The sequence below is a fragment of the Neurospora crassa genome, linkage group IV (genome assembly GCF_000182925.2).
Source record: "Neurospora crassa OR74A linkage group IV, whole genome shotgun sequence".
NCBI classification, from domain to species: Eukaryota; Fungi; Ascomycota; class Sordariomycetes; order Sordariales; family Sordariaceae; genus Neurospora; species Neurospora crassa.
Genome location: NC_026504.1, coordinates 3816394 through 3841096, shown reverse-complemented (window position 1 = coordinate 3841096; position 24703 = coordinate 3816394). Strand labels below are relative to the sequence as shown.

General features: G+C 52.2%; 10 protein-coding genes and 1 non-coding gene across 11 annotated transcripts; 7 read left to right on the top strand and 4 right to left on the bottom strand.

The window, feature by feature from the left end:
- Positions 1-326: 326 nt before the first annotated feature.
- Positions 327-426, top strand: NCU15634. Its single transcript, XR_897892.1, has one exon. It is a non-coding gene; the product is annotated as a 5S ribosomal RNA (ribosomal RNA).
- A 226-nt stretch (positions 427-652) lies between these two features.
- NCU07994 (hypothetical protein) lies at positions 653-3048 on the bottom strand. Its single transcript, XM_957571.3, has 2 exons — positions 2597-3048; positions 653-2532 (listed from the first exon to the last, which is right to left on the bottom strand). Exons 1-2 carry the CDS (start codon positions 2777-2779, stop codon positions 1588-1590), a joined length of 1128 nt encoding a protein of 375 aa, XP_962664.1. The 5' UTR covers positions 2780-3048; the 3' UTR covers positions 653-1587.
- NCU07995 (hypothetical protein) lies at positions 673-1350 on the top strand. The gene is made up of 2 exons (XM_957572.2): positions 673-961; positions 1123-1350. The coding sequence occupies exons 1-2, from the start codon at positions 785-787 to the stop codon at positions 1240-1242; spliced, it is 297 nt and encodes a 98-aa protein (XP_962665.1). The 5' UTR covers positions 673-784; the 3' UTR covers positions 1243-1350.
- A 658-nt stretch (positions 3049-3706) lies between the features above and the next one.
- On the top strand, positions 3707-5191 carry NCU07993 (leucine carboxyl methyltransferase 1). The gene has a single exon (XM_957570.3). It carries the CDS (start codon positions 3817-3819, stop codon positions 5110-5112), a length of 1296 nt encoding a protein of 431 aa, XP_962663.2. The 5' UTR covers positions 3707-3816; the 3' UTR covers positions 5113-5191.
- NCU07992 (spt3) lies at positions 5142-7516 on the bottom strand. Its single transcript, XM_957569.3, has 2 exons — positions 6430-7516; positions 5142-6356 (listed from the first exon to the last, which is right to left on the bottom strand). The coding sequence occupies exons 1-2, from the start codon at positions 7282-7284 to the stop codon at positions 5523-5525; spliced, it is 1689 nt and encodes a 562-aa protein (XP_962662.3). The 5' UTR covers positions 7285-7516; the 3' UTR covers positions 5142-5522.
- A 236-nt stretch (positions 7517-7752) lies between these two features.
- On the bottom strand, positions 7753-8545 carry NCU16823 (hypothetical protein; the record flags this gene model as incomplete). Its single annotated transcript, XM_011396108.1, has 1 exon — positions 7753-8545. Exon 1 carries the CDS (start codon positions 8356-8358, stop codon positions 7753-7755), a length of 606 nt encoding a protein of 201 aa, XP_011394410.1. The 5' UTR covers positions 8359-8545.
- Positions 8546-9832: 1287 nt separating this feature from the next.
- On the top strand, positions 9833-11793 carry NCU07991 (DUF292 domain-containing protein). Its single transcript, XM_957568.2, has 2 exons — positions 9833-10012; positions 10093-11793. Exons 1-2 carry the CDS (start codon positions 9986-9988, stop codon positions 10963-10965), a joined length of 900 nt encoding a protein of 299 aa, XP_962661.1. The 5' UTR covers positions 9833-9985; the 3' UTR covers positions 10966-11793.
- A 556-nt stretch (positions 11794-12349) lies between these two features.
- Positions 12350-15886, top strand: NCU07990 (hypothetical protein; the record flags this gene model as incomplete). The annotated part of the gene is made up of 2 exons (XM_957567.2): positions 12350-13040; positions 13097-15886. The coding sequence occupies 2 exons, from the start codon at positions 12350-12352 to the stop codon at positions 14971-14973; spliced, it is 2568 nt and encodes an 855-aa protein (XP_962660.1). The 3' UTR covers positions 14974-15886.
- On the bottom strand, positions 15282-17327 carry NCU07989 (AP-2 complex subunit sigma). The gene is made up of 3 exons (XM_957566.2): positions 16702-17327; positions 16476-16545; positions 15282-16398 (listed from the first exon to the last, which is right to left on the bottom strand). Exons 1-3 carry the CDS (start codon positions 16731-16733, stop codon positions 16069-16071), a joined length of 432 nt encoding a protein of 143 aa, XP_962659.1. The 5' UTR covers positions 16734-17327; the 3' UTR covers positions 15282-16068.
- NCU07988 (ATPase family AAA domain-containing protein 1) lies at positions 17325-19907 on the top strand. Its single transcript, XM_957565.2, has 3 exons — positions 17325-17846; positions 17911-18575; positions 18658-19907. Exons 1-3 carry the CDS (start codon positions 17787-17789, stop codon positions 19175-19177), a joined length of 1245 nt encoding a protein of 414 aa, XP_962658.1. The 5' UTR covers positions 17325-17786; the 3' UTR covers positions 19178-19907.
- Positions 19908-20590: 683 nt separating this feature from the next.
- Positions 20591-23138, top strand: NCU07987 (cystathionine beta-lyase). The gene is made up of 2 exons (XM_957564.3): positions 20591-22476; positions 22540-23138. Exons 1-2 carry the CDS (start codon positions 21232-21234, stop codon positions 22666-22668), a joined length of 1374 nt encoding a protein of 457 aa, XP_962657.1. The 5' UTR covers positions 20591-21231; the 3' UTR covers positions 22669-23138.
- The last annotated feature ends 1565 nt before the right edge of the window (positions 23139-24703 follow it).

Sequence of the window (24703 nt, the reverse complement as noted above, 5' to 3'; positions counted from 1 at the left end):
GTCACTGTTTGGAGACAGTTAGGTCTATGTTGGTGAGGAATTTAAATGCTGACGCTTCTCCGTTCGCGTTGTTTCCATAAGGAACAAGTCAAACAAGATACCTGAAAGGGTACGATTACAACAATTATTGGCTTCAATCATACCCATATATTACTGGGCACTGCTGGTCGACATTGCAAGTGGTCATGCTTCTGTTCAACGAAGAGACCAAATTTATATGCACACCAGGATAAGATAGATTAACGTTCAGGTGCGTCAGCGTGGTCGGCCAGGGTAATATAGAGCCTGCAATTCAGCAATATCAGTACATACGACCACAGATGGTAGAAAACTCGGGATCCCGTCCGCTCTCCCATAGATAAGCTACCAATCGCCTGACTAGTAGTTGGGTCGGTGACGACCAGCGAATCCCAGGTGTTGTATGTTTTTTCTTTTCTTTTTTCTGCACTTTGCTGCCATGTATCTTTAGCTGTTGTGAGATCTTTTCTGTTAGACGTTGGCGAATATCGTTTTCTCCTTCTTTGACTGATGTCAACAGCATTCGTGATGCGTTGATCTGCAGTCCGTGAAACGAGTTGAGCTTCCACTTGCATTGGCGCTCTCAGCCGCCCAGTAACAGTGGCAATGACATCACGACCTTCGTTTTTTATCATCGTCACCACTGGTATTATAAGTCAGCTAATACTGCGTACAGACAGCAATACATTCGTTATTATTCGCCATTCTCACCACATAAACAAGCGGCCAACATTGGAAAAAGACAACTTGATACACATAACCCAAGATGTCCCGTCTCCTGACCCGCCTTCCCAACCGTGCCCGCCTGCTCCCTATGGTTCCCAGACGGACCATGGCCACGGAGCTCGGCACCTCCAAGTCCCCGCAAAACGGACAAAAGGGCTTCGTGTCCGTTGGCTCGCAGACACAGGGTGATTCGCCTTCTAACCAGGGTCCTACAGAGGTGGGCTTTACATTTTCATATATTGTGTGGTTCTTGCGGATATCCATCCCTCTTTCTGCCTGTCTGTCCAGCTGGCTGTCTGAAATCAGCTACGTATCGGTTGTTTGTTCTTGGTGATATGCTGAATGGTGTATGTGTGCTAATGGCAACTGGGCATTTAGGCCGGACAAAAGCTCCAGAAGGAGAGCAAGGGCAAACCAGATGGTGTGAAGGGAGATTCGGAGGAGGCGAGGGCCGCGGGGGGTGGTGAAAAGGCTGGGACTCCTGGTGGTCAGAAGTAAAGGGGCGGGTGTTGAGTGGGATGAAAAGAGGGCGAAAATAAGGTGATATAGAAGGGAATTAGCGATTATACGACATGCGCATGGTCTGACGCGGTAATGAATCAATAATTTTGGAATGATACCTGGTTGACAAATGAATGTTCTCTGACTTAGTTGTATGTCGCCATGTTGACAGAAGAAAGATCAGGCCCGAGATTATGATTTGCTCTAGGGAAGCGGACAAGTTTCTGGCTAAGCCGATGAGGTTGGGCAAAGTGGATGAAATTGGATATTTGTAATGTGTAAATAAAAGTGGTTTGGTTGAAGAGTGGTAAATTACAACATCATTTCCACCCACTTTCCCATTTACTTGCCACCGGAAAGCATCCAGTTGAGAGTCATAATAACCCCGCCTTCCAAGGCGAATGTTGCCGCAACAGCAAAATAAAATGCAACCGTTATCCCAAAGACCTTGAGGTACATTTTGACCAGTCTAGTCCAGCCTTCCCTCCCGAAAGTGGTCAAGGCGTCCCTCATGGTCAAGAATGTCTCGCTGCCGCCACCCAGCACCGCTGGGTCTAGCTTGCCTTTGAAGGACCGGTCAAAGGGGACGATGGCATCTTCAGTGGGTGGAAGTAGTGAGGCTTGCACACGCCTGAGGATGACTTGAGCCGGGATCACGGCAAAAAGGTACAGGAAGAGAGCCAGAGCAGCCACTGGAATGCCCTTCAATAAAAGCGAAGAGAGCTGGAGGTCCATGTCCATGTTGTCGTCCGCTTCCTCGAACAGGCGAAGTGGCAGTCCAATCATAACAGCCAACAGCCGAGGGAGTTCGACCGCTACGACACTTGTAGCCCAGTGAACTAGCAAAGGCAAGGCAGTAGCTTGGAAAACATAGCGGAACGGCAGAACGCGGCTGTACCAGGGGCGAGCGGAGGGAGGCGTTATGACGATGTGTACCCAAGCGGTTGACAGTTGCGTGAGCAAAACAGTAGCGATGAAGCTGCCAACGAAGTGTGGCAGGAAGGTGTAAACAGTGATAAGAGCGGCGAGAATAACTGTGGAAAATACGGTTATGAGCGCGCAAATGAGCCCGCGGAAATAGCCTTCCCGGCCCCAGACCCAGAGAAGGCGATGTGTAGTGCGTAGGGACGAGGTGATGGGCTTTTCGTTGGCTTCCACGACCTGAAATTCGCCCGAGGGCACAGAGCCTTCTTGAGCATCGAGTGAGATGGGTGTATATTCAGGCGGTGGGTTGGGGTCTTCAATCATAGCGAGCGTTGGGAAGACGCTGTGCGCTGTATAAAAGACCTGTGTTGTTGACGGGCGGTTAGCATGATGTACAGAGAGTTATGTCCACGAGATGGCGACTTACTCCAACAGCGGGATAGATGAAAAGGAGGCCCGTGATGAAGTATATAACGAAAGGAAGTCCAGCGAGGACGGCCTCGTCATTGGAAGCTGGAGGGTTGCTGCCGCTGGGTTCGTTGGCTTCCAGGCCATCTTCAATATACCTCCTGGCGAGGCTACCGCCCACGGCGGCGATGTGATGTAGCATGTTGTGTATCCGGATGCGCTTGATAATGGGGCAAAGAGACAAGAGAGGACGCGGAAGCTGAAGGCTATGACCGTGTAGAAAGAAGGAGTGAGAATGGCCAGTTCGGAGATAAACAAACAACACGCAAAGTTATGATGTCGATGGCCAAAACTTTATCCTCGGTTGCAAGACGAACAAGTGGCAAACAATGAAGTATCGGAAACGATGGACGAGGCGAAACCACCTCGAGACAAAAGTGGAAGAAATGAAACCAGTGAAGTGAGTGGGGATGATCATCCCGTCTTATACGCAGTCAAGTCATCGATCCGCCAGGGGCTGGACTGTTGGTGGCGTGGAAGGCATCCTTGACCTAGCGTCAGACGGTCAATCGGGCGAACCACGGGGGCGGTAGCGTGGCCTACAGCGATCCATCAGATATGCAGCATCCTGTAACTGCCAACATCCGTCGCCCACTACCTACCTTTATGTAGTGTATCATCCAGCTTGAGCAGAGGCAAGAGGGTGAGCACAAGATAGGTGTAGGTGGAGATGATATTGTGGATGAACCGCGCTGAAACCGCTCTTTTAAGGACTGAACTCATTTATATTTCTGTCGGCCTGCTTTGTCGTATTCTCTTCAATTAATGGCCTCTTCCAAACGCCATGAATGTCGGCTGATGAACTATCACCCAACATGGAAAGAGCGGTTGAAAATGATGGGAAATGCCCTGTCAGACACTGGAGACGCGGGCCTTCAGAAGCAATTCATCCCCACGGCACCTACCTTACCCTAACAATTCAGGTCGGCAAGCGGCCGCTCGATACACAGTAAGACGCTAACGCCAGGCAGCTTCTGCAGGCTGTACCCCGCCTGAATGTCACCCCTGCGCCTGCAGCACCGTAGTGTACACTACAGGTACAACAACAGGCATCTTTGGCTGTAACGACGTCAGAGCTTAGGTTCCTCTCACTTCCTCTCAACACCACAGACGGGGAGCTCACCCGACATTATCTGCATCCCAACACGAACATCATACAAAACCAGAACAGCTTACCTCATGTCTGGATCAGCACCCTCAATACCAAACCTCCTCACCCTTCGCGGTCGCATAGGAGGCGGCGGCGTCACCCGGGGCCGTTACCGAGGTGTCATCCACCGGGGAGGTCGCGGCCACGGTCCCGGAGCACCCAGTGCCTCAGCAGCTCACGATGCCACCATCCAAGGCACCGACACCGACGCCGCCGTCTCTCGCCTCAGCGCAGTTCAGATAGGCTATATCGACGATCCGTATGCCGAGTTATTCGCCCAGTCTGGCCCCGGTGCCGCCAGGCGATTGCCCATCATCAACCGAGGCACCTACGCCCGCACAACGGCCATCGACAAGCTTGTTGACAAGTTTCTTGACGACACCGAGAGCTCACCAGAAGGGCGACAGATTGTCTCGCTAGGCGCCGGCACCGATACTCGCAGTCTCCGATTGTTCTCCCCTTCCGCACCAACGCCGCGCAAGCGCGTCATCTACCACGAGATCGACTTCCCCGCCATGTGCGAGAAGAAGCAGCGCATCGTCTGTAGCGCACCGCAGCTACGGTCTATCCTATCCGACCCGGACTCCGTGGAGGAACTGAGTCAGCATGGCGGAGGAAACTCCTGGCATAGCAAGGCCGTGGCAGAAAAGCACAAAGGAAGCGAGCTCTGGGTTCACGGGCTAGATCTCCGCGCCATTGCGGCCTCGCAACAGCCCCAGCAACCACTACCGCCAGGAGTACCGATCGGTTCCAGGGGACTTCACGCTTCGCCCTTTACCCCCGGTTCAACCACACAACACGAAGAGCAAACAGAGGAAACGAGTCTACCTCAACAAAGAGAGCCACTAACGTTAACATCCCTCAACCCAAACCTACCCACCCTCATAATTTCTGAATGCTGCCTCTGCTATCTCCCTCCCTCAACCGCCTCCTCCATTGTGTCCTTCTTCACCACCACGATCCAATCCTCCCTAAGCATAGTCATCTACGAGCCCATCAAGCCTGACGATGCCTTCGGGAAGATGATGGTCTCGAACCTTGCTGCTCGAGAAATCAGAATGCCAACGTTGGAGGTGTACAAAGAAGCAGAGGACCAGGAGAGGCGGTTACGAGAAGCCGGATTTAGTGGAGGGGAAGGAAAAGGAATAGGGGGAGCAAGGAGTAAGACGATAGAACAGATTTGGGAGGAGTGGACGAGCCAGGAGGAGAAAGAGCGGGTGGATGCGCTAGAGGGACTAGATGAGGTCGAGGAGTGGAAGTTGTTGGCGGGGCATTACATTGTCGTTTGGGGATGGAGGGGGGTAGGGGTTGATTTGGAAATATGATAGACTTGGTGACCACTTGGTTATGTGGTAGTGGTACCAAGATAAATTCAATAATATACCACTTAATCGTGCCAAGCTGACGGCTTGCTGAGCGTAATGAATTGCCCATGTCTTTACCTTTCCCCAAGTAAAGAGCAAATAATTAGTCGGCATGAACGACCGACCCTCTCTTCTCCCTTATTAGACTATTCATTTCAAGACCTAAACCTCTTTGCGCCGTAGTGCCTTGACTCCAACATGAATATCGCCATTCTTACTCAAATAGAAAAAAAAATCAAGCCAGACATACCTAGCACTTCTTAGTAGCCCCTTAAACCCAGTTAAGCATCCTCTCAACCAAACAAAGTTGTGGCTAGGTCGACCACTGGTTGTAAAAGCAAGACAAGAGCCCAGACATCCCTCGACCCAACTCAAATAATCAACAAATCCGTCCTCGGCTGCAGTCTAGTCCCATTCAGCATGGCCCTCCTCTTCTTGCTCGGATCCTGCAACCTCCTAAACGCCTCATGAATATGTCTCGGCTCCACCGGCGTGCGTCCCTCCCCAGGGGGGTCGAACAAGCCCTTGGGCAGCTTACGCTTCTTAGTAGGACCCGCCTCGCCCGTACGCTCCTTGAGCAGGTCTTCATGGTCCTTGATCTTGAGCGCCTCCTCCGTGATGCTCTGCACCATCTCAAACGTTAGGAACCCCAGAATGTCGACGATATCGTCAGAGGGTTTACTATCCGTCACCTGCCCGAAGCCGGCCCATTCCCTGAACCTCTTGCCCTTGCGGTACGTAAAAGAAGCTTGGCGGAACTCGGACCAGGTCACGTACTCCTCGCGCGTCATGGCCTTGGTGCGCTCGTCCGCTTTGCGCAGGCGTTGGAGGGTGATATAGTTCATTTCTTCTTCCTCCTCGTCCTCTTCGTCTTCGCGCTCGGGGACTTCAACGGAATAAAAGGAGGAGGGTTCCCAGGGCAGGCCGACTTTGGCCTTTTTGTTCTTCTTGGCTGCGTCGTCAACGGGGCCGCCTGCGCCGGGAACAATTCCCGCGGCGGCCGAAGGGTCTTCGCCTGCGGCGCCGATGTCGGCATCGCCGCCTTTGTCTTCAGAGTCTTTGACGTTCTTGCGCACGTCCTTCCAGGAGAGGAAGGTGCGCAGCCGAGAGACTTTGGGCGCGTCGTCGCGGATTTGGAAGATTAGGTCGTTGATGGTTATGGAGCGGGAGCCGCGGCGGGCGGCGAGTTCGGTGCAGTTTTTGAGCTGTGACAGAAAGTGTGAGTCGTAAGTCTTCTATCGTATATGTAGAGGGTGCGAGTGGGTAGTAATGGCTTACCATATGGATGACCTGCTGGCGCACAATGTCTTCGATGATACTCGTGGTTTCAACGGATGGTTCGCCCGTTTCTCCAGAGACGTACATCATCTGACGAACATTGTTAGTAAATCTGGCAATAAACTGGTCCTTTGTCTCTGCTCTTTTCTTCCAGTATAATTCCCAAGGGTCTTTTGGGTACGGGTTGACGAAGTCGTTGATGCCTCTACGCTCTGTTTCTGCATCACTTGAAGGGAAGATGATGTCATTGGGAATTGAAAACTTCGGTCGCTTGGCCTGATTTTCTGTGTTGATCTCATCAAGGGCAGTGTTGAACGCGTCTTGGAAGAGATCAAATCCATCACCAACTTGGTGGACGGAGGAAGTGGAGGGACCAACTGGTGTAGAAAATTCTCCCGTGAATGTATTTTTCTGACTGGCCGCTGAAGGTATGATGATCTCATTATCAATCCAATCATCCCATTCGGGATCCATAATAGCTTCATCTGGTTGAGCGGTAGGTTCTGTTGGCTGATCCTGCGTGATGTCTTCAGGAATGAGTGGTTCCTCAGGAAGGTCTTTGGACTCCATGTCCACGTCTATGGGCTGAGAATTTTGATCTTGAGAGGTAACCCAGACCTCTGCGCTACTGATGGTCTTGATTCTGTCCTTGCTCGGGTGACAAGAGCTCCAGAAGGTTTCGACAACATCATTAGTACCACCTTCTGTTGAAGAACCTCCAGCCGCCGCGGACTTGTGATCTTCGCATTGAGGCTGAGCTGTGATTTCCGGTAGCAGTACCGAGGTCTGGCCAGCCTCGTCACTTCTGGCAATGTTCTGCAACTCATTGCCAGTAGTGATCTGGGCCTGCTTCATTGTCGTCTGGGACTTGACAGTGTTTTCCTGGGCCTTCTTTAACACAGCCGGCTGGTCAAGTTGTTGGGTCTCAGAGCCTGAGCTCTCATTCGGTGTAGCCGGACAGTTTGCTAGCGGAGTGAGGACTTCCGATGGTTGATACGGAGGTGATGAGCATTTGGACGAGAAGAGATGACTGGGCTCTCCAGTTGCGGAACAAAGATGCCCATTGTCGAGAACTCCAGAGAGCGACTCGAAGCTGCGATCAGCAGGAATAGAAAAGTCTTTGGCTGCACTTCCATGACCTGAGTCTCTCTTTCTCCTGCTCTGTATGTGGGCTGAAGTTGTGTCATCTTCTAGTTGTGTGACCAGCCCTGAATTATCGGTACCCGAAAGGGGTTCGAACCCGCTGCTGATAGACATCGAGATTGAAGATGTTGTAGACGAGTGTTGTTGCTCCTCTAAGCTACCTCCTGGGTATATGTCCTCCTAAGACACATCGGCACGCAGGGGAGGTTCGGATCCGCTACTGATAGACATCGAGACAGATGATGGTACGGACAGTTGTTGATCATTCTCCTCTATGTAAGGGCCAGAAGAATGCTGGAAAACTGAAAGTGTCTGAGCGATGCCGGAAATAGGGGATCCAGAATGGAGGGACTCCAAATCCTGGAATGATTGCTCAGAAGAGGTCGCTAAGGCCGTCCCCAAGTGCATGGCTGGGTCCGCAGGCACAAGCTGTGAAGGCACGCCTGGACTGTTGGCGGAACTCTCCGCAAGCTCCTTTGGAGCGCTGCCCGTAGAGGCACGACGTGTAGGGGTGTAGGTTAGTGACCGCTGGCTTTCGAGAGTAGAGACCCGCTGTAGCCGTGGGCCAGAAGACCTGGTAGGAGGCCTTCCTCGCGAGGTCTGAGGGGTGGGATCGCTCGCTGAACTGGTCGTCTTCGGTTTTCTTGACGGCTTGGGAGTTTGTGATGGTCTCGCCGATTGTGACCGCTGAATGCGTGTCGAACGCCGCAGAATGAGCTCTGACGGCTCTGGGGAAGATAGGTCTTCCTTCGCGGCCGACGCGACAGTTCCAGAACGAAGCCTCATGGTTTCGAACTTTGAGACTTGTTGTGAATGTGAAATCACAGGTTCAGGTCGGAGCTGCGTGGTGGTGGGTGAATGGCGAAGGAAGAGACAGTGGCTCGTGCAGAGTTGCCGTCGATTGCAAGAACGGAGGAAATAGCCGACCCATGCAAGTTGCTTTCCCTTAAGGCCAGAGTGAGCTTGTTTTGAGAGGGAATGAATCGAGGTGCCTGGCGTTCCTGAATACCGAAAAGACCGATTTATCACGCGACCGGTAACAGAGCAACCAGGCAACCATCGGAGCTGGCATGCAACTTTCGGTTGACTGCGGAAGGCAAGAACCACTTTTCTCTAATTGAGCATCGTCCCGTGGGCAAAACCACCGACTTCGCCGGGGCTCGGCGACATTCGAGGCCATCCAGGTGATAGCTCGTCATCCCCACAACGTTCCTTCAGGATCTCTAACCACTTTCCTGGGCTGCTTCAAAAAGCGTGTAATTCGGAGGTTCACATTCATGAAGCAAAAGCGTGCACGGGTACAAATCGACGGGATGAGGATGGCAAAGCACGAGATATAAACAGAGAGAATTCATAGAGTGTGCCTCAACACTTGTCAGGGCACTTTGCCTGCGAAACACGATTGTGGTTTTGCGTGCAAGGTGAGTTACTAACCTGCTGGATTTCCTGGCGGTATTTGTACTGTTTATCCTTATCCTTGTCCGCCATCTTGACTGGTTTTTAAGGGCGACTGTCTGATCAAGTCGTCTATAAGTTGCCTTGTGAGAGAAGCGGTAACAATGATCGAGGAGACAAAAGACCACGCGTTCGATTTTGAGCGGAGTGGGAATAGAATCGTCGGAGCGAAAAACAAAGTATTGGGATATCAGGATTAGTGACACAAATGACAAGGAGAAGTCATGTATATAAGTTGAGTTGGGGAGGATGGAACTGGAGTCAAAAAGTAGGCCGTTGTAAGAGAAGAAGGGAAGCTGCGAGAGTTGATGTCCGGTTGTTCGGCGGACGTCGTTGACGTTCCGGCAACCAGCAGGGTTCCCGGTACATACTGTCACGTGATGCACATATGCTGCAGAACGTTCTTGGACCGGGCCTGCGTCGATGGCAGTTCAGAAGGAACAGTAGTCGCGTTTGATGTCTCATCTTCTGAGACAATCGACTGGAATCGTGAAGTTGGGTCGAGTGAATCACCTGCGAGACGTATCGTGGTGAAGGTGGTTGAACTCGAAATCGAGTACAGGGCACTGAAAAGTGGTCAGGAGGTGGAATCGTGAATGCAACATGAAGTAGGTAGATCTACATGCTATAATGCCTATTCTACAAGGGCTTCTAAGTACTCTCTACTTTACCTTACGCATCCGGCCCACTGAGCAAGGACCCGTTTCTCCCCTCGCGACAGCCAATGGCCCTGTCGATCCGCATACGGTCCCACCATCTACCCCACACAAGCTGTGGTGCTCCCGTCGTCCCGTCTCCTCCAACTCGACGACAACCTCGCAAGTTGCCTAAAGGCCATCATCATATCTTTGACTTCATTATCTGTTCTGAACCAGCCACTCATAGTTGGGTCGCCCACCTAGTCACAGCTTTTATTTCTCACAGCAAGCACCATTAGATTACCCGAAACACCTCAAATATGCCTCCCGCAGGAGCTGCCTTTGTGGTACGTCATCCTAACTCCACCTCAAGTTATGCCACGACATGTAACGTCTACATGGACGATGAAGCTCACTCGGAACACAGGCCAAACTCAAAGTCCAGCTGAAACTGGCTATTGCCAGATTGCGTATGGTCCAGAAACGCGATGAAGCCCTCGCCAAGACCCAGCGACGGGCTATGGCGCAGTTGCTTGATGTTGGCAAGGAGGACTCGGCCCGCATCCGTGTTGAAAACATCATCCGGTCAGACATCACCACCGAGCTTCACGAGATTCTGGAACTCTACTGTGAACTCTTGCTTGCCCGCGCCGGTCTGTTGGAGGCGCCCACATGCGACCCTGGTCTCGAGGAGGCCGTCAAGAGCATCATCTACGCCGCACCCAAGACCGAGATCAAGGAGCTCCACCAAGTACGGACGCTGCTCGCGGAGAAGTTTGGTAAGGAGTTTGCGCTACAGGCGGTGGAAAACTCGGATGGAAAGGTGTCGGAAAAGGTTGTCAAGAAGCTCAGCGTGACGCCACCGCGGGAAGAGCTTGTTGTTGGCTATCTGGAGGAGATCGCAAAGGTGTATGGCGTGAACTGGCCAAAGAAGAAGGCACACTTGGGCGAGCCGCCTGACTTTATGGACGAGGATGAGAGCCCGAGCGGTGGGCAGGCTCAGAAGAACCTCGAGGTACCTTTAAAGGCGGAAGATAAGGAGGCGGAGGCTCAGGAAGAGCTCAGCAAGGCAACGCCACCAGTGTCCTTCGGACCTGCGAGCCCACTACATGTTAACCCACCACCGCCGTCAACCGACAATATCCATCCCAAAGTCACCCTGAACCACCAGCAATTACAATCAAAGCAATCTCCAGCGGGTGGTGGAGTTGTGAAGAAGGCGCCTGCGAAGGGGAGTATCGCAGATGGCATTCCTGACGTGGACGAGCTGGCTAAGCGGTTTGCGGCTTTGAAAAAGTAGCATGGTTTTGCCATGATATGGACTTTTTTTTCAAGCGGTTTGTGCTTTTGCAGAACCAAACTACGAAGTATGGGAGCGAATCTTTGCAGCGGTACTAGTATTTGTTGGCCTATGACATTTCAAGCGAATCATCATCAATTCGAATATTCTCATACCTGGGCTGCTCGCTTGGTGTTGACTGACCCGTCGGATACCGCGTTGCTATTGGTATATGGCAAGGTTCTCTTGGTTCTTGGACTGCCAAGAATTCCCCAATCACCAAACCCTTCATCAGTCCTTTTGAGGTTGTAGAGGCATGGATCACTTCCCATGTTGATATTTCCGTGGCAGGCTGGCAGGATGGCGCAGCCGTCATGGTTGTGTCCGCCCCCTCCTCTTCATTCCTGCCCCCGACTTCCGTAAACGGGGCAGATGTGATGGAAGGCCCCCGTCTGTCAACCACGCCAGAGGTGACTAAATCATCTGGCAAAGCTAGCGAGGGTAGCTCCTGCCTTGTTCGCTGGATCCCCGCCGTGAAATTGATGGACGTTTGCTCTTTCCTTTCATCCCAACTTGTGTCCCTTGATTTCACACCTGATGCCAGCTGCCTGCTCTGGTCCCAATATGACCTTTGAATATTACAGTACCAACGCATCGACGCAGCCCAAGTCGATTAATTCCTTTGACCTTCCACATTTCCAACATCTCGCAGAGGTTGCTCATCAAGATATTCCAAGCAACAAGCGGATATCACGAGGCTTTCAAGGAAACTTGCTCCCACTGGTATCGCGTCCCTCCCACCTGGTCACGGGTGGGAAAACGAGCCAGAGTCACGGTCGCGTCATTCACCCTCACGTAAACCTGGGAAATAGCTGATTGAGGGGCACTCCTACTGTCAACCATTCCTGTTTCCCTTTTTTTTCATATTCCAATTGATGCAACTCAATTATCTACCCGCAGCAATTCTCCTAGTCTCGGATCACGCATTCTTGTATGTTTAGCAACACAACTGTGCTATCAACAGAAAACTATCCATCTCGTTAAAGACTTGACACTGATTGCCACATGTACCGCAGACTTTGATAGCAGGCATCTCGCCACCGAGTCGCAACGCGGCTAAGAGCGTCCAGAAACCAGCCAGCACTCCCCGTTTGGACAGAAAACTCACCATATCTGGCCAACAACCTGAAGAAAGCGTCTGATAAGGCTCATTTGATACTCGCGACCAAGAGCTAGCATCTCTTGCACTACCCTACCATCGATGATGGAATATAAAGAGGAGATGACAGCCTTTGTCGGGCGGCTGGGCGTTCGAACACTCGGCCAACTCTCTCTGAAGGAGCTTGCTGTGCGTCTAGATACCGGGCCAGAACCGACAACGGAGAGAGAACGGCTCTACGCCTTCATGACATGGCTCAGCGACCATCTCCTGGAACTTGACAGCTCCGACGAGAGATCGTTTAGCCACGAAATTGCAAAATGGTGCTTCTTTGTTAAGGACGCCGGCTATGATAGTACCAATGTGGTCGGAACCTTCGAAGAGTGGCTCCATGAACACAGTCACGCTGAGCCACTTAGTGCGAGGCGGCTCGCTTTGGCTGAGCTTGAGATCAAGAAGTTTTACGATATTCCCACGAAGGCACCCCGCCTTGTCCCAGCAGACGAGCCTTGTCAGCCGTCGCCTCCACCGGAGAAGACTCTGCAGCAGTTTCCCTCAATGAGTGAGGCGTCCGAAGTGCAGCCTGTCGATGGTTTTGGACAGATCCACCCCGACCGCCTCAAGCTGTCCAGGTACGGTGACACTAAGCATGAGGAGGGCGAAGTCATTGATGTAGATGACTGGCAATGTCCGGTCGTTGCCATCAGCTCCGACGAGGACGTGGATCCTCAAACAAAGAACACTATGTCCTTCCTCACCGGAGCGAACCGAATGGTCTTTGGTGAGGACGAAGCCATTATGACCACTGACCTTCAGGGAAAGAAGAAGAAAACGAAGAAAGCGAAGAAAAGCAAGGCACAGGCCATGCAATCAGGGCCTACTTCGATTCAAACCCAAGAGAAGAACAAGGCTTCCTGCGGTCGTTGCGGTGTCCCTGGTATGTAGAGAACCTCTATGCATGATTCAGCCATGCTGACTGTACTTCGACTACAGGACATTACCATATGCAATGCCCAACAAACCTCGATCCGTCGTTTGACAAGAGTCCGCCCAACGAGTACAAATGTAACTTTTGCAACAGATACGGTGACCACTATGCCACAGTCTGTAAGAGGAACATGAACCCTACATCTCTCACTCAGCAGAGAAAGCGATTTGCAGAACGAGGTCGTCAATTCCACCCAAGCAGAGGTCGGAGTAGCTCGCCTTTGAGGGGGCCGAACGATAAACGTCACATTGGAAGGGAAAGATCACCATACAGGGTACCCAGAGACAGACATCGTTACGATAGGGAAAGTTCACCCTACAGGGAGTCAGAAACCAGACATCACGTCGATAGGGATCGGTCGAGAGAGAGGAGGAGGTCTCGGGAGAGATGCAGAAGAAGGCGTAGTAGATCCAAATCCAGATCTCCTTCTCCTCCCCGGCAGGCTCTACCGAGAAGAGACAACCCCCGGGCCTTTAAGGAGTATCGGTTGAAACACCCGTTTCGCCGACCGAGCTTTCAGAAACTAGAACCATCTTCTCCGCCTCAGTTAGGGGCCCCAAACTACGGCGATGCCTTCGAACATATGCCCGATGCGCCCTATCGACCTTTGGGTTCACGGCCCACGGAAGTTAAAATCCGAGGGCGAGGAAGTTCTCTATACTACGATGACAATGTGAAAGGAGCTATGCCAGCTTCTGTTTACGGAAATGAGGACCTGATGTCCCGCAAGACGCATCAGCCACAAACGCCGGCGCCCCATCAGGACGATTACGTTTATCGCCCAACATTGTATCAAGGATCTTTCATCACTGAGCTGACAGATTTGATCGCCAGCACCACCGTCTCGCCTCCGGCACGAGCTCCTATGAAGAGTAGGCTGCCAGAGGTGTTCAAAAATGACTTGCGGCAGTCTTCTGGATCGTGGGTGATCGAGCCGACCATGAACACTACTTTGGTTAAACCGGAGTTAGTTCCACATATTGTGCGGGAGCCCTCACCTCCCGTGGAGCTGGGTGTTACGGAGAAGAGACTTGACGGTCGTCATGGTACTCGGTATCATCCAGCCATCTTGGAGCTGTTCAAGAACCGAAAGAATGTCTGGGTTAACAAGATTGACAAAGCTATGCGCAGCCAAGCGTCTAGTTTTTTCTGGGACGCAGACCCCAAGGACCTGGAGGAGGAACTGGATGTTTCAGCTGATACGAACGCTGAATCGGCCAGTGACACAGTCATGACGGAAGCCGAGCCCGTTGCTACGGCCATTGATGAGGCTAATAGTGAAGCTACGCCTGTTGCGTTGTTGACTGATGGCCCCCGACGTGTCGATTCCACGCCGGCTATCGATGTCGTGATGGAGAATCATACTGAAATGCAGATTCTCTATCGCGATGAAGACGGAGCTCAAACTCATCACCCCTGCGGCGACGGTCGCGTTGGCTTCAAGCCACCTGTCGATGCTGCAATGGAGGATGCTGAGCCTCTTGGATTCTCTGCGGCTGTTGACGTCTCTGCAATTGTCGATGAAGTGATCGCTGAAGTGGCGGCAAAGACTACCTCCGGGTTGGTTGAGAAGGAGTCGCCTTCTATTGTGGCCACAGCTCGCTCGGAGACCCTCAGTTTGCCCAACACAGTCAACTTGACTTCGGCTGAGAGCGCTGATATCGTCCGCAAAGTCAAGCCTGGGCATGGGGCCACAGTACATGACCATGAAAATTGCACGCCAATGGAGGGCGCAGAGGAGATTGGAGACAATAGCAAATCTGAGACGGCCATCAAGGACGTGATTCACGTTGAAGCGGACCTTGAACCTGTTGAGGTTACGATTTCTCAGCCTGAAGATCAAGTGGACGTCACAGTCTTCGAGGGGTCGAAGGCGCAGTAGTGTCTGCACTTGACTCCAGGCCAGTCTGTTGACAGGTTGGCAAGATATGCTACGGACTTACTTGGATCATGGCGTCAAATACCTCTTATGGTCTCGTTTCACGATTCGATACAGATTGCAAGCAAGCAAACAGTTGTTTAGAATTGAAACATCCCTTTGGTGCATGTCCAAGTCGACGAACGTCTCTCCATGGTCAAAGTTAATTCTGCAACTTTTTTTTGGTGACAACGGCAGGTAGATACCCGAATTTTTTTGCAGCGCAGGGTTCACTTCATGGCGAGCACCACACAATAGTGTCAATACCGGCCATTGAGGCTCGCTTCGTTGCTGAGCTGCAGAGACGGTTCATTTATTTGCCACTGACGAAAACTTCATGCTTTGGAAGAGAACATCGGAAGCTTCTCAGGCAGAGTCGTGAAGGAACACCAATATTTCATAGAGCAATGCGTTTCGGATCTCGCGACGCGGTGTCTTTGTAAGATTAGTTGATCGATTACTCTAAGTATAAGCTCAGAAGCCCTGATATATAAGGGGCTGTTGGTGTGGTAGAATAGGCAGCTTGCTTGTTCAGTGTTTGCTGAACATGTTCCTGCCCCTTATGTGTGATATGGGTATATGTAACCACCTCTTCGCGTCCTTCTCTCTTGTCATCCCTTTTCGATGCTTGGATAGTCGGTGATCGTTTCTCTCATTGGAAGTGTGGACGGCAGGGGTTGACGTCTACTAACCCAAAGCTTTCCCGTCCGAGGGTCGTGGTCATGTAAGGTCCAGCCAGCTCAGCTCTGTGTTGATGGGGTCGAGGGTCTGGGTCGTTCGAACGATTCCGGCAGAAGGTCAGACCTCGTTACTGCACCCGTATGTTCGGCTGGAATTGCCGAGAGCCGTCCAAGTGCGGAAGTCAGTATTCGTCGTCGTCCATCCCAAGCCCCTGGTTGATATTTTGGTGTGTCGGTCGGTCGGCCGGTCGGTCGCGGTTCGTCAGTCAGCCGCCCCCCGCCCCCCTTTTTTTTCCGCATTCATCCACCCCCCTTGGCTCCTAGCCCCTTATCCGTTTCGCCCTTTTCTTCCCTTCCAACGCCTTATTTCCTTCCGTCATCACTCCAGCTTATCCAAATGCTCCAACCTCGTCAAGACAACCTGTTTACTCGTCTCCTCAATCTCGCCCGCCAAGAACACCTCGTCCAGGATGGCGTACACCTTGTAAAAATTGAAGACCAAGTCCAGCTCGCACACGTTGCCGAAGAAGCTGTCCAGCACTTCGACAAAGAAATGGATGGCCTCCAAATAGGCTAGCTCGTTGTCGTTCGTGTCGACGCAGGCGCAAAAGAACAGGCCCGCGTATCGTCGGTACACGACCTTGTGGTTGCGGAACTCGACGAAGTTGGATTGGTATTTTTGGTCGCGGGGGGCTACTAGGCGGTGGATCTGGGGGATGTGAAGAATTTAGAAGGGGAGGTTAAGTAAGGGGGAAGGGAAGGGGGGAGAGGGAAAACTGGACATACCTCGCCTTTGAGCTTGATCTTTTCTTCGTCGCTGTAGGGGACATACCACTTTGCTAGACGGGTTTTACCCCTTTGTTTGGTGGTGTTAGTCTATCGAGTTTGCGACAATGGACTTTTAGATATGTATGTGTATGGTGTATGGTGTGGCACATCTGCTATATGATGTTGCGACTTTGCGACACATGATGCGCTTGTATGTAGTAGAAGAGGAGGTAAGGGTACGTACTGTCGGTTCTGGATGAGAATGAAAGACAACATGGCTGCAAATTATACTTTTGCGACAACAGCGAGGCGGGCGGCCGTCTGAAAGTTGCCAAGTTGAAAAACAATACACAGAAAGTGTAAAGAGAACCAAACCGAACCGCGAATCCGCCGTTGCTTTATTGAACTGCCCGGCACTAGAACCGCGTGGTATTGGATCTCACATGCGACGTAAATCGATGTTCGTACAAAGGATCGACGGGAAGGGAAAAGATGGTGTTGTGTAAATGATTAGATACGGATTATGGAATTGCTAGCGGTGATGTCGAAGTCCTGCTGTCGTCCCTCTGGGATGAGCCGCGTCCATACGAGCCGCCCAGGGGTGAGTGGGGCCCGAGCTTTCCTTTCCGTCGTCCATCGAGGTGCTCGTTCACAGCGGCAGTGGAGGCGGAATGGAGGGAACCCTGGCTGATTTCCATCTGATGCGATCCGATAGGGGGCAACTCTTGGCACTTGTAGGAGCTTATCGATAGCAGCTGCGCTATCCGCCCAGGGCAGGCGCCGCGTCTTCACGTGTCGCAGTGCGACTGGAGTCGTTGTTTTGGCGCTTGGTTTCAGTGCGGTGCCGTTCCAGTTCGAGTCCAATCTTTGTCAGGTTCGATCGATCGAACGGAAGCAAGGGAGTCGGGACCATTCACTGTAATGGGGACAAGTGTGTGAGGTCTTGGCAAGATTGACAAGGTCAGGTCACATCGATTGTAGCCACTGGGGTGGCGCCCCATTCTCTGGGCCGAACGCAGTGCACATGGCAAGCTGAAGCCGAGGACCACCGTTCGAGGGGACCCATTTTCAACTTTTGATGATTCAGTTCAAGTTCCCATCCTCCATCAGTCACGTCCATTGACTTGGACGCGAACAACAACTACTGCTGCTGCCCGGTGCATGCCGTTCGCTTCGTTGCATTAGCCCTTGTTTCTCTATACATCTTGTATCCTCTTACCAGTCCTCCGATCACGACGTCCACGACAAAAGAGCCCTCAACTCTTGGATGCGACCCGCGGGCTGTCAACTCCCCTCCCGACCCGGCCAGGGCTCACTCTTCAAGTCAAAATGACCGATAATAAGCGTGTGGCCAAGGACATCATGTCCGGGCTACTACTAGCTGCTACCGTACGGGCCCTGCTAATCGCGATGCAATGCGCCCACCACAATCTGCTGACACTTTGCTCTCCAGACAATATCCGTATACTTCATCTTCCGTGACTACGTCGCCCCCCACGTCGCAAAGCTCATCGACCCCGACCGTGCTAAGCACGACCAAAACAGGCTGAAAGCTCAACAAAATCTGGCCAGGATACAAAAGTCACGAGACAAATCCAAAGTTGCCAACGACGAGTTCGCCGACGATGAGGTCCCCGAAGACTCACCCTCCACCGTGCGGGTTGAGGACCTCATTCTCAACGAGTACGAGAGCCAGGTAGCGCTGGAAGTAGTTGCGCCCGAGGACATCCCGGTTGGGTTCGACGATATCGGCGGTCTAGACGAGATTATTGAGGAGGTCAGGGAAGCCATCATTTACCCGCTCACGATGCCGCAGCTCTATTCGCATGGCGGCACGCTACTGTCCGCGCCTTCGGGCGTCTTGCTATATGGCCCTCCTGGCTGCGGAAAGACCATGCTGGCCAAAGCTGTGGCGCACGAGAGCGGCGCCTCGTTCATCAATCTGCATATCTCGACTCTTACAGAAAAGTGGTACGGCGACTCCAACAAGCTTGTACGCGCAGTGTTCTCGCTTGCGCTAAAGCTGCAGCCGGCCATCATCTTCATTGACGAGATCGATGCCGTCTTGGGAACAAGGAGAAGCGGAGAGCATGAGGCTAGCGGCATGGTTAAAGCCGAGTAAGTGACCCTTTGCTCTACTTCAAAATGCGCCCTGTGTAACCTTGGGCTTCCGGAGCTAACCTTAAAACTACAACAACAGATTCATGACTCTCTGGGATGGTCTTACATCTACCAACTCTCTTGGTCAACCCGCCAGGATTATGGTCCTTGGCGCAACCAACCGCATCAACGACATTGACGACGCCATTCTCCGCAGAATGCCCAAGAAGTTCCCCGTCCCGCTTCCAGGCAAGGACCAGCGCCGGCGTATCCTTGAGCTCGTCCTCGCCGATACAAAGCGCGACCCCGAATTTGATCTGGAGTACATTGCTATGGTAACGGAAGGCATGTCTGGAAGCGAGCTCAAAGAGGCCTGCCGTGATGCGGCCATGGTTCCCATGAGGGAGGCTATCCGGAACCAAAAGGCCGCAGGAAAGTCGATAAAGAAGCTGGATCCCAATACGGTGCGTGGTTTGCGCACGAATGATTTCTTTGGTCGCAAGGGTGGCGCGCCCAGTTTGGCGGCGGACAGCCGTCCCAGTTCCGTCAGGCCAGAGGCGGCCATGAGCGAGAGAGAGATCTATGAAGTCGAGACCGAGACCGAGGACGTTTTGTCTTGATGTGTGGTTGTGGGCAGTACCCCTGAGAAATGGGGACTGAAAAAGAAAACACAGTGCCAGCCAAGCAGGCAGCATTAGTGCGGGATCAAAGGACAGCGAAGAAACTTTGGAAAGTATTACGAGCGTCACACGATCATTTCCAAAGACTTGCTAGGGCATTTGTTCTGACCAGGTAGAGGAATTGGAACAGTACACACTCCGAAACAGGAGGCGGAGGCGCAGTCTATCAAACCCATAGAACCCATCTTTTTACTGGTAGCCTTACTTTGGTATCTCCAGCTTATCTTGATTTCTGGAAGTCTTATGGAACATTCAAATCGGTCCTACCCGCGTGTGACCCAGGTACCAATATCCGCGTCCGATCTCTCTAGGCGGTATCGTGATCCGAGACTGTAAAGGGTCACCGAGGAAGTCCTGTCCGAGTCCTTTCGAGTCCTATCTATACAGCCTCGTTGCCTCATTATGTTCTTGTGCGGCAGAGGAAGCAGGGCGTTTAAGCCTTTCAAGGCTGTGCAGACGCTGATGGTTGTCCGGCCTGGCTCTTGATTTGCCTGTTTGATTACCTGACCGGTCTGTCTGAGGCTTCGAGGCCTGAACGTGACAACTGCCTGATCCTTCAGCAGTGCCCCGAAACCAAAATCGAGGCTGCAATATCAATAATCTTTTCGGTCAGCCCAAAACAAAACAGCACATTTCCTTCACCACCGTTCACCGAATGAACGCAACCACTACAATATCCCGAAGCACAAACTCCGTTTCGGTCTCCCGTTCTGTGTCCGAACTTCTGGATACTATCCGGCGAGCGGCTGGGGGCCAAGCACGTCATTCTCGAAGCCCCACACAATTAGTGAACAAATGGACCATTGTCTACATTCTGGCAGATAACCGGGTACCTCATGGGGAAGCGAGACGTGGCGGGCGGGCGGGGTACCTTGCCATCGTGGATCCCCCGGGTTGCGTTCTCAATGCGACACTGGGCTGAAGGTGGAGCCGTACGCAACGCCGATGGTCGGACGAGCAGGAAAAGGATGGCGAATTTTAGTGAAGAGACAATATCCGGGAGTGTTGTTGTTGGGATACCATTGCAAGAAATGAGTGATATTTCAAGTTGAAAGTAAACAAGGTCTAGGTGTTATCATCTGGTGGGATATGATGATTTAGCTGTGCAAGTGGTCCAGATGTTTGGATGATTCAACTCGAGGAAAGGCGGACGAAAGTAACAAAAAGACGGCATGAAGCGACGGCTACACTACAGCTGCTGCAAGGGACCAACCACAATTGTAGTGTAGCTCCAACTCTGTAGGTCCTCGGCACCAATGTACCGCTGGACGGCAACCGCAACAGAGGGTGACAACGAACACCCCACCACCCCGAATGCCGTCCCCAGTTCATCCATCCACCCCCGCCGGACATCCAGTCCCGTCCAGTCCACGCGAGTTGGCAACCAGTCATCGACACATCCATCCTCCATCCACAATCCACACCCTCACCGGGCACAAATCTTGGGGAACCAGGGGCCCTAATCTGGAACTTTAACTCGTCCAACCGGGGAGTCACTGGCACGGTATGTATTGCCCCGAAGGTCCACCGTTGCCCGTCTCGATCGGTTTCGTCTTATAATAACTGGCCCTGATTTCGCCATTTTCTTTCTCTTCTTTTTCTCCTACATGTTTATACTCGATCATCAATAATTTACTGAATTCTCTGATTCAACTCGGATTTGTATGACCCGTCCTTCCAAGAGACTTAACGTCCAGCTACCAACCGCAATTGCCCCTCAATCCAGGCCCAGGTTCCACGTACGACCACCAGCATCTCCAGATCCACAACAAACCTCCGTTCTTCGCTCCCGTCGTCGTCGCATATTGCCTAGACCTGCCCAAATCAAAGATCGGCCGCTTTGACTCATCACACCATCGGCCTCGATCCGTTCTATCCATACTTTCGGTACGCCAGCAGAAACAGCAGCAACCCCAGCGCCGAGAAGCTATACAGAAGCGGTAACAGCTTCTACAACCTTTTCACCACCACACCACATCTTCACAACGACAACAATGTCGACTCCCAACAGTGACAGCCCGGCCGCGCAAGCCGCTAAGAAGGTCTTCTCTCGTCTTGACCTTGACGGCCACAATCTCCCGCCATCACCCGCACCCTCGAGCCCTCACAATGGCCGAAGATATGCCTTGGCCACCGAGCTCGTCTACACCGAAACCAAGGACCAGTATGGCGCCTCGAGCATCCCCATCTACCAGTCCGCTACCTTCAAGCAGTCGTCTTCCAACGGCGGCAGCGAGTACGATTACACTCGCTCCGGCAACCCGACCCGTACCCACCTCGAGCGCCACTTGGCCAAGATCATGAACGCGAACCGCTGCTTGTCCGTCAGTTCCGGCATGGGCGCTCTCGACGTCATCACCCGCCTGCTCAAGCCCGGCGACGAGGTCATCACCGGCGACGACCTGTACGGCGGCACCAACCGCCTTTTGACCTACCTCAAGAATAACCAGGGCGTCATCGTTCACCATGTCGACACCACCAACGTCGAAAGTGTGCGCCAGATCATCTCCCCGAAGACCACCATGGTCCTGCTCGAGACCCCCACGAACCCTCTTATCAAGATCTGCGACATCCCCACGATTGCGCGCATCACGCACGAGGCTAACGAGAAGGCTGTGGTTGTCGTCGACAACACCATGCTCTCGCCTATGCTGTTTAACCCGCTTGACGTGGGCGCTGATATCGTCTACGAGTCCGGCACCAAGTACCTGTCGGGCCACCACGACATCATGGCGGGTGTCATTGCCGTCAACGACACGGAGTTGGGCGACAAGTTGTACTTCACCATCAACGCCACAGGCTGCGGTCTGTCGCCCAACGACTCCTTCCTCCTCATGCGCGGTGTCAAGACTCTAGCCATTCGTATGGAAAAGCAGCAGGCCAACGCGCAGCGTATCGCCGAGTTTCTCGAGTCGCATGGTTTCAAGGTACGCTACCCCGGTCTCAAGTCGCACCCGCAGTACGACTTGCACTGGTCGATGGCCCGCGGCGCTGGCGCCGTGCTGTCGTTTGAGACGGGCGATGTGGCGCTGAGCGAGCGCATTGTTGAGGCCGCGAGGCTCTGGGGCATCTCGGTCAGCTTTGGCTGCGTGAACTCGCTGATCAGCATGCCTTGCCGAATGAGCCATGCCTCCATTGACGCTAAGACGCGCGCCGAAAGGCAGATGCCCGAGGATATCATTCGCCTGTGCGTGGGTATTGAGGATGCCGATGATCTGATTGATGATCTGTCGCGTGCTGTAAGTTTACCTACCTGAATGGTTTTCTTATCTGAATTGAAACTAACCCAATACGTAATACAGCTTGTCCAAGCCGGTGCCGTTACTCTCACGGTAGATGGGTTCCACGCTAACACCGCGGAAGGTGCTGCTGCTGCTGCTGCTGGGTCAGAGGCGGCCGAGACCACCACCACTGCTGCTCCCTCTCTTTAAGGAGAGAGAGAAAAAGAAGAATGAGAGAAAAAATATGAAAAAAACAGAAAGAGAAAGAGAACGTTTTATACCACTTTTGTTGTTACTTTTTTTTTTCGCATGTCATGAGTGTTCCTTAGACAGCAGATATGAGACGAAGAAAAGAAGGAACGATCTTTTGAGTTAGTACTGTTTTTGTACCGGGGACCGGATGTTATGTGTGTTACATTTTTATACCAGATGAAAGGCGCTATGGAACGGGTTTCATATTGGTCGAATGAATTGGGCTGGTCGGATCGGCTTGATAGGTGTCACAGAATCGGAGTCGGGTTGAGATGGCATGCAATGATAAGATGACAGGATGGACAGCCGTCATCTGAAGATAATATTGAAGATCATGACAAAGACCTCCATCCATCAAAGGTCATTTGTGATAAGCGTGTTTATATTTTCGATCTACCTATATTTCCCAAATCCCAATTCGATAAGAAAACACTGGCTGGAAAGGCTCGTAGATATGTACCTGCTGAGTATAAGCAGAAGGAAGATACAACTAACAAGTATGAACGTAAAGAATCGCATGCCGGAGTCCGGCCGGCACTCGGAGATGCACTGGGTTTAAGAAATGAGAGGAACTGAAGCGCGAATGGGAACTGTTGAGACTATTTCATCCGGACAGAGCACAATCCGACTACTTTTCTGAACTCTCCTCTACTGTCCGCTACTTTGCCCACAACCGACAACAGTAAACTCAGTCAGCCACCCAAGATCTCGCTGGCAGAAACTCTCACAGAAAAAGAGTTTAAAAATTTCAAGAACTTCCCCTAACATATTGGTGAGAACCCCCCCTATTCCTGCATCGACACATACACAAACAAAACTCAAGGAGTATCATTCCTTCGATCCGCCGCCGCCGCCGCCACCGCCGTCTCCCTTTGGGTTCCAACGATTTCCCGTTTCGTTTAGGTACATGATTGTAACACCTATAAATCATTCCACAGCCATGCGAGTGACATGTTGCTCGAGAGAACTGTATGATGAGGCTGGCTAACAGGGTGACGAGTGTGGAAAAAAAAAGGGGGGGGGAAAGGAGTGGACTAGACTAGACTAGTGAGCCCAAGCGGAACCGACCAAGAAGGCCAGAGAAGGGGTAAGATTCGGACGGGATGGGGAGATGTCATGGATAGCTGGTGTCGGGGGTGAGTCTTTAAATCGAGCTTGGGCTGGCTAAAAGAAAGGGAGACGAGAAAAGGAAAGGCGAGGGCAACGAGGGAGATGATCTTTGCGGGAGGGAGGAAGTCCCTAGGTAAGAGAGCAGGCCATTCATTGTATGATATCAGGAACGTAGGGGAAAATGCAGCACCAACATGTTGATAGAGGTTTGCGAGCCAAAGACCGAGGGTATATAGAGAGCAGGGTGATTCGATTGAACATGGACGTGGTACAATGGGAGAAAACGTAACCACACCAGGTGAAATAAAGGGGGTGAATAACAAATGTGTGGAAAAAAAAGAGTCCCATCACAACGACGCTGCCCCTGGAATAACAGTAACGAGAAGAAAACACCATAACCGCCCAGGGGTATCAGTTAGACAAGAAAGTTGCCTTCAGTTCAGTGCTCATACACTTCGTGGTCCGAATCCCTTCTCTCGGCCCGGTTCAGCCCATCTCAACTTCGACTCCCTTCCCGAGCCTTTTCTCGGTATGTAACACATAGGTACCTCGCTCTGTTGTTGTACACATATGAAGTTTGTTGCCACCGCCATGCTGCCTGCCACGGCAGGCGTGGCAGGCCTGCCGTGTCATGGCACAGTCAGAGCTGGCATGGCACCTCAGGGCTGCGGTAACAAAAACAGAAAGAAGGAAAAATTCACCAAATCGAGAAAAAGCAACATTCCCTCATACGCCCTTTGTTCCACAAGCAACACGATTAAACGCCCCTTCACCGCCTTGACAGCCTTTGTCCCCTCCTCCCCTCCTCGCCTTCCCCGTCATGTTCTCCGCTCAGATTTGCCGGATTCCTCTCCGCAATTCCTGCAAGTGAATGCCCGAGACG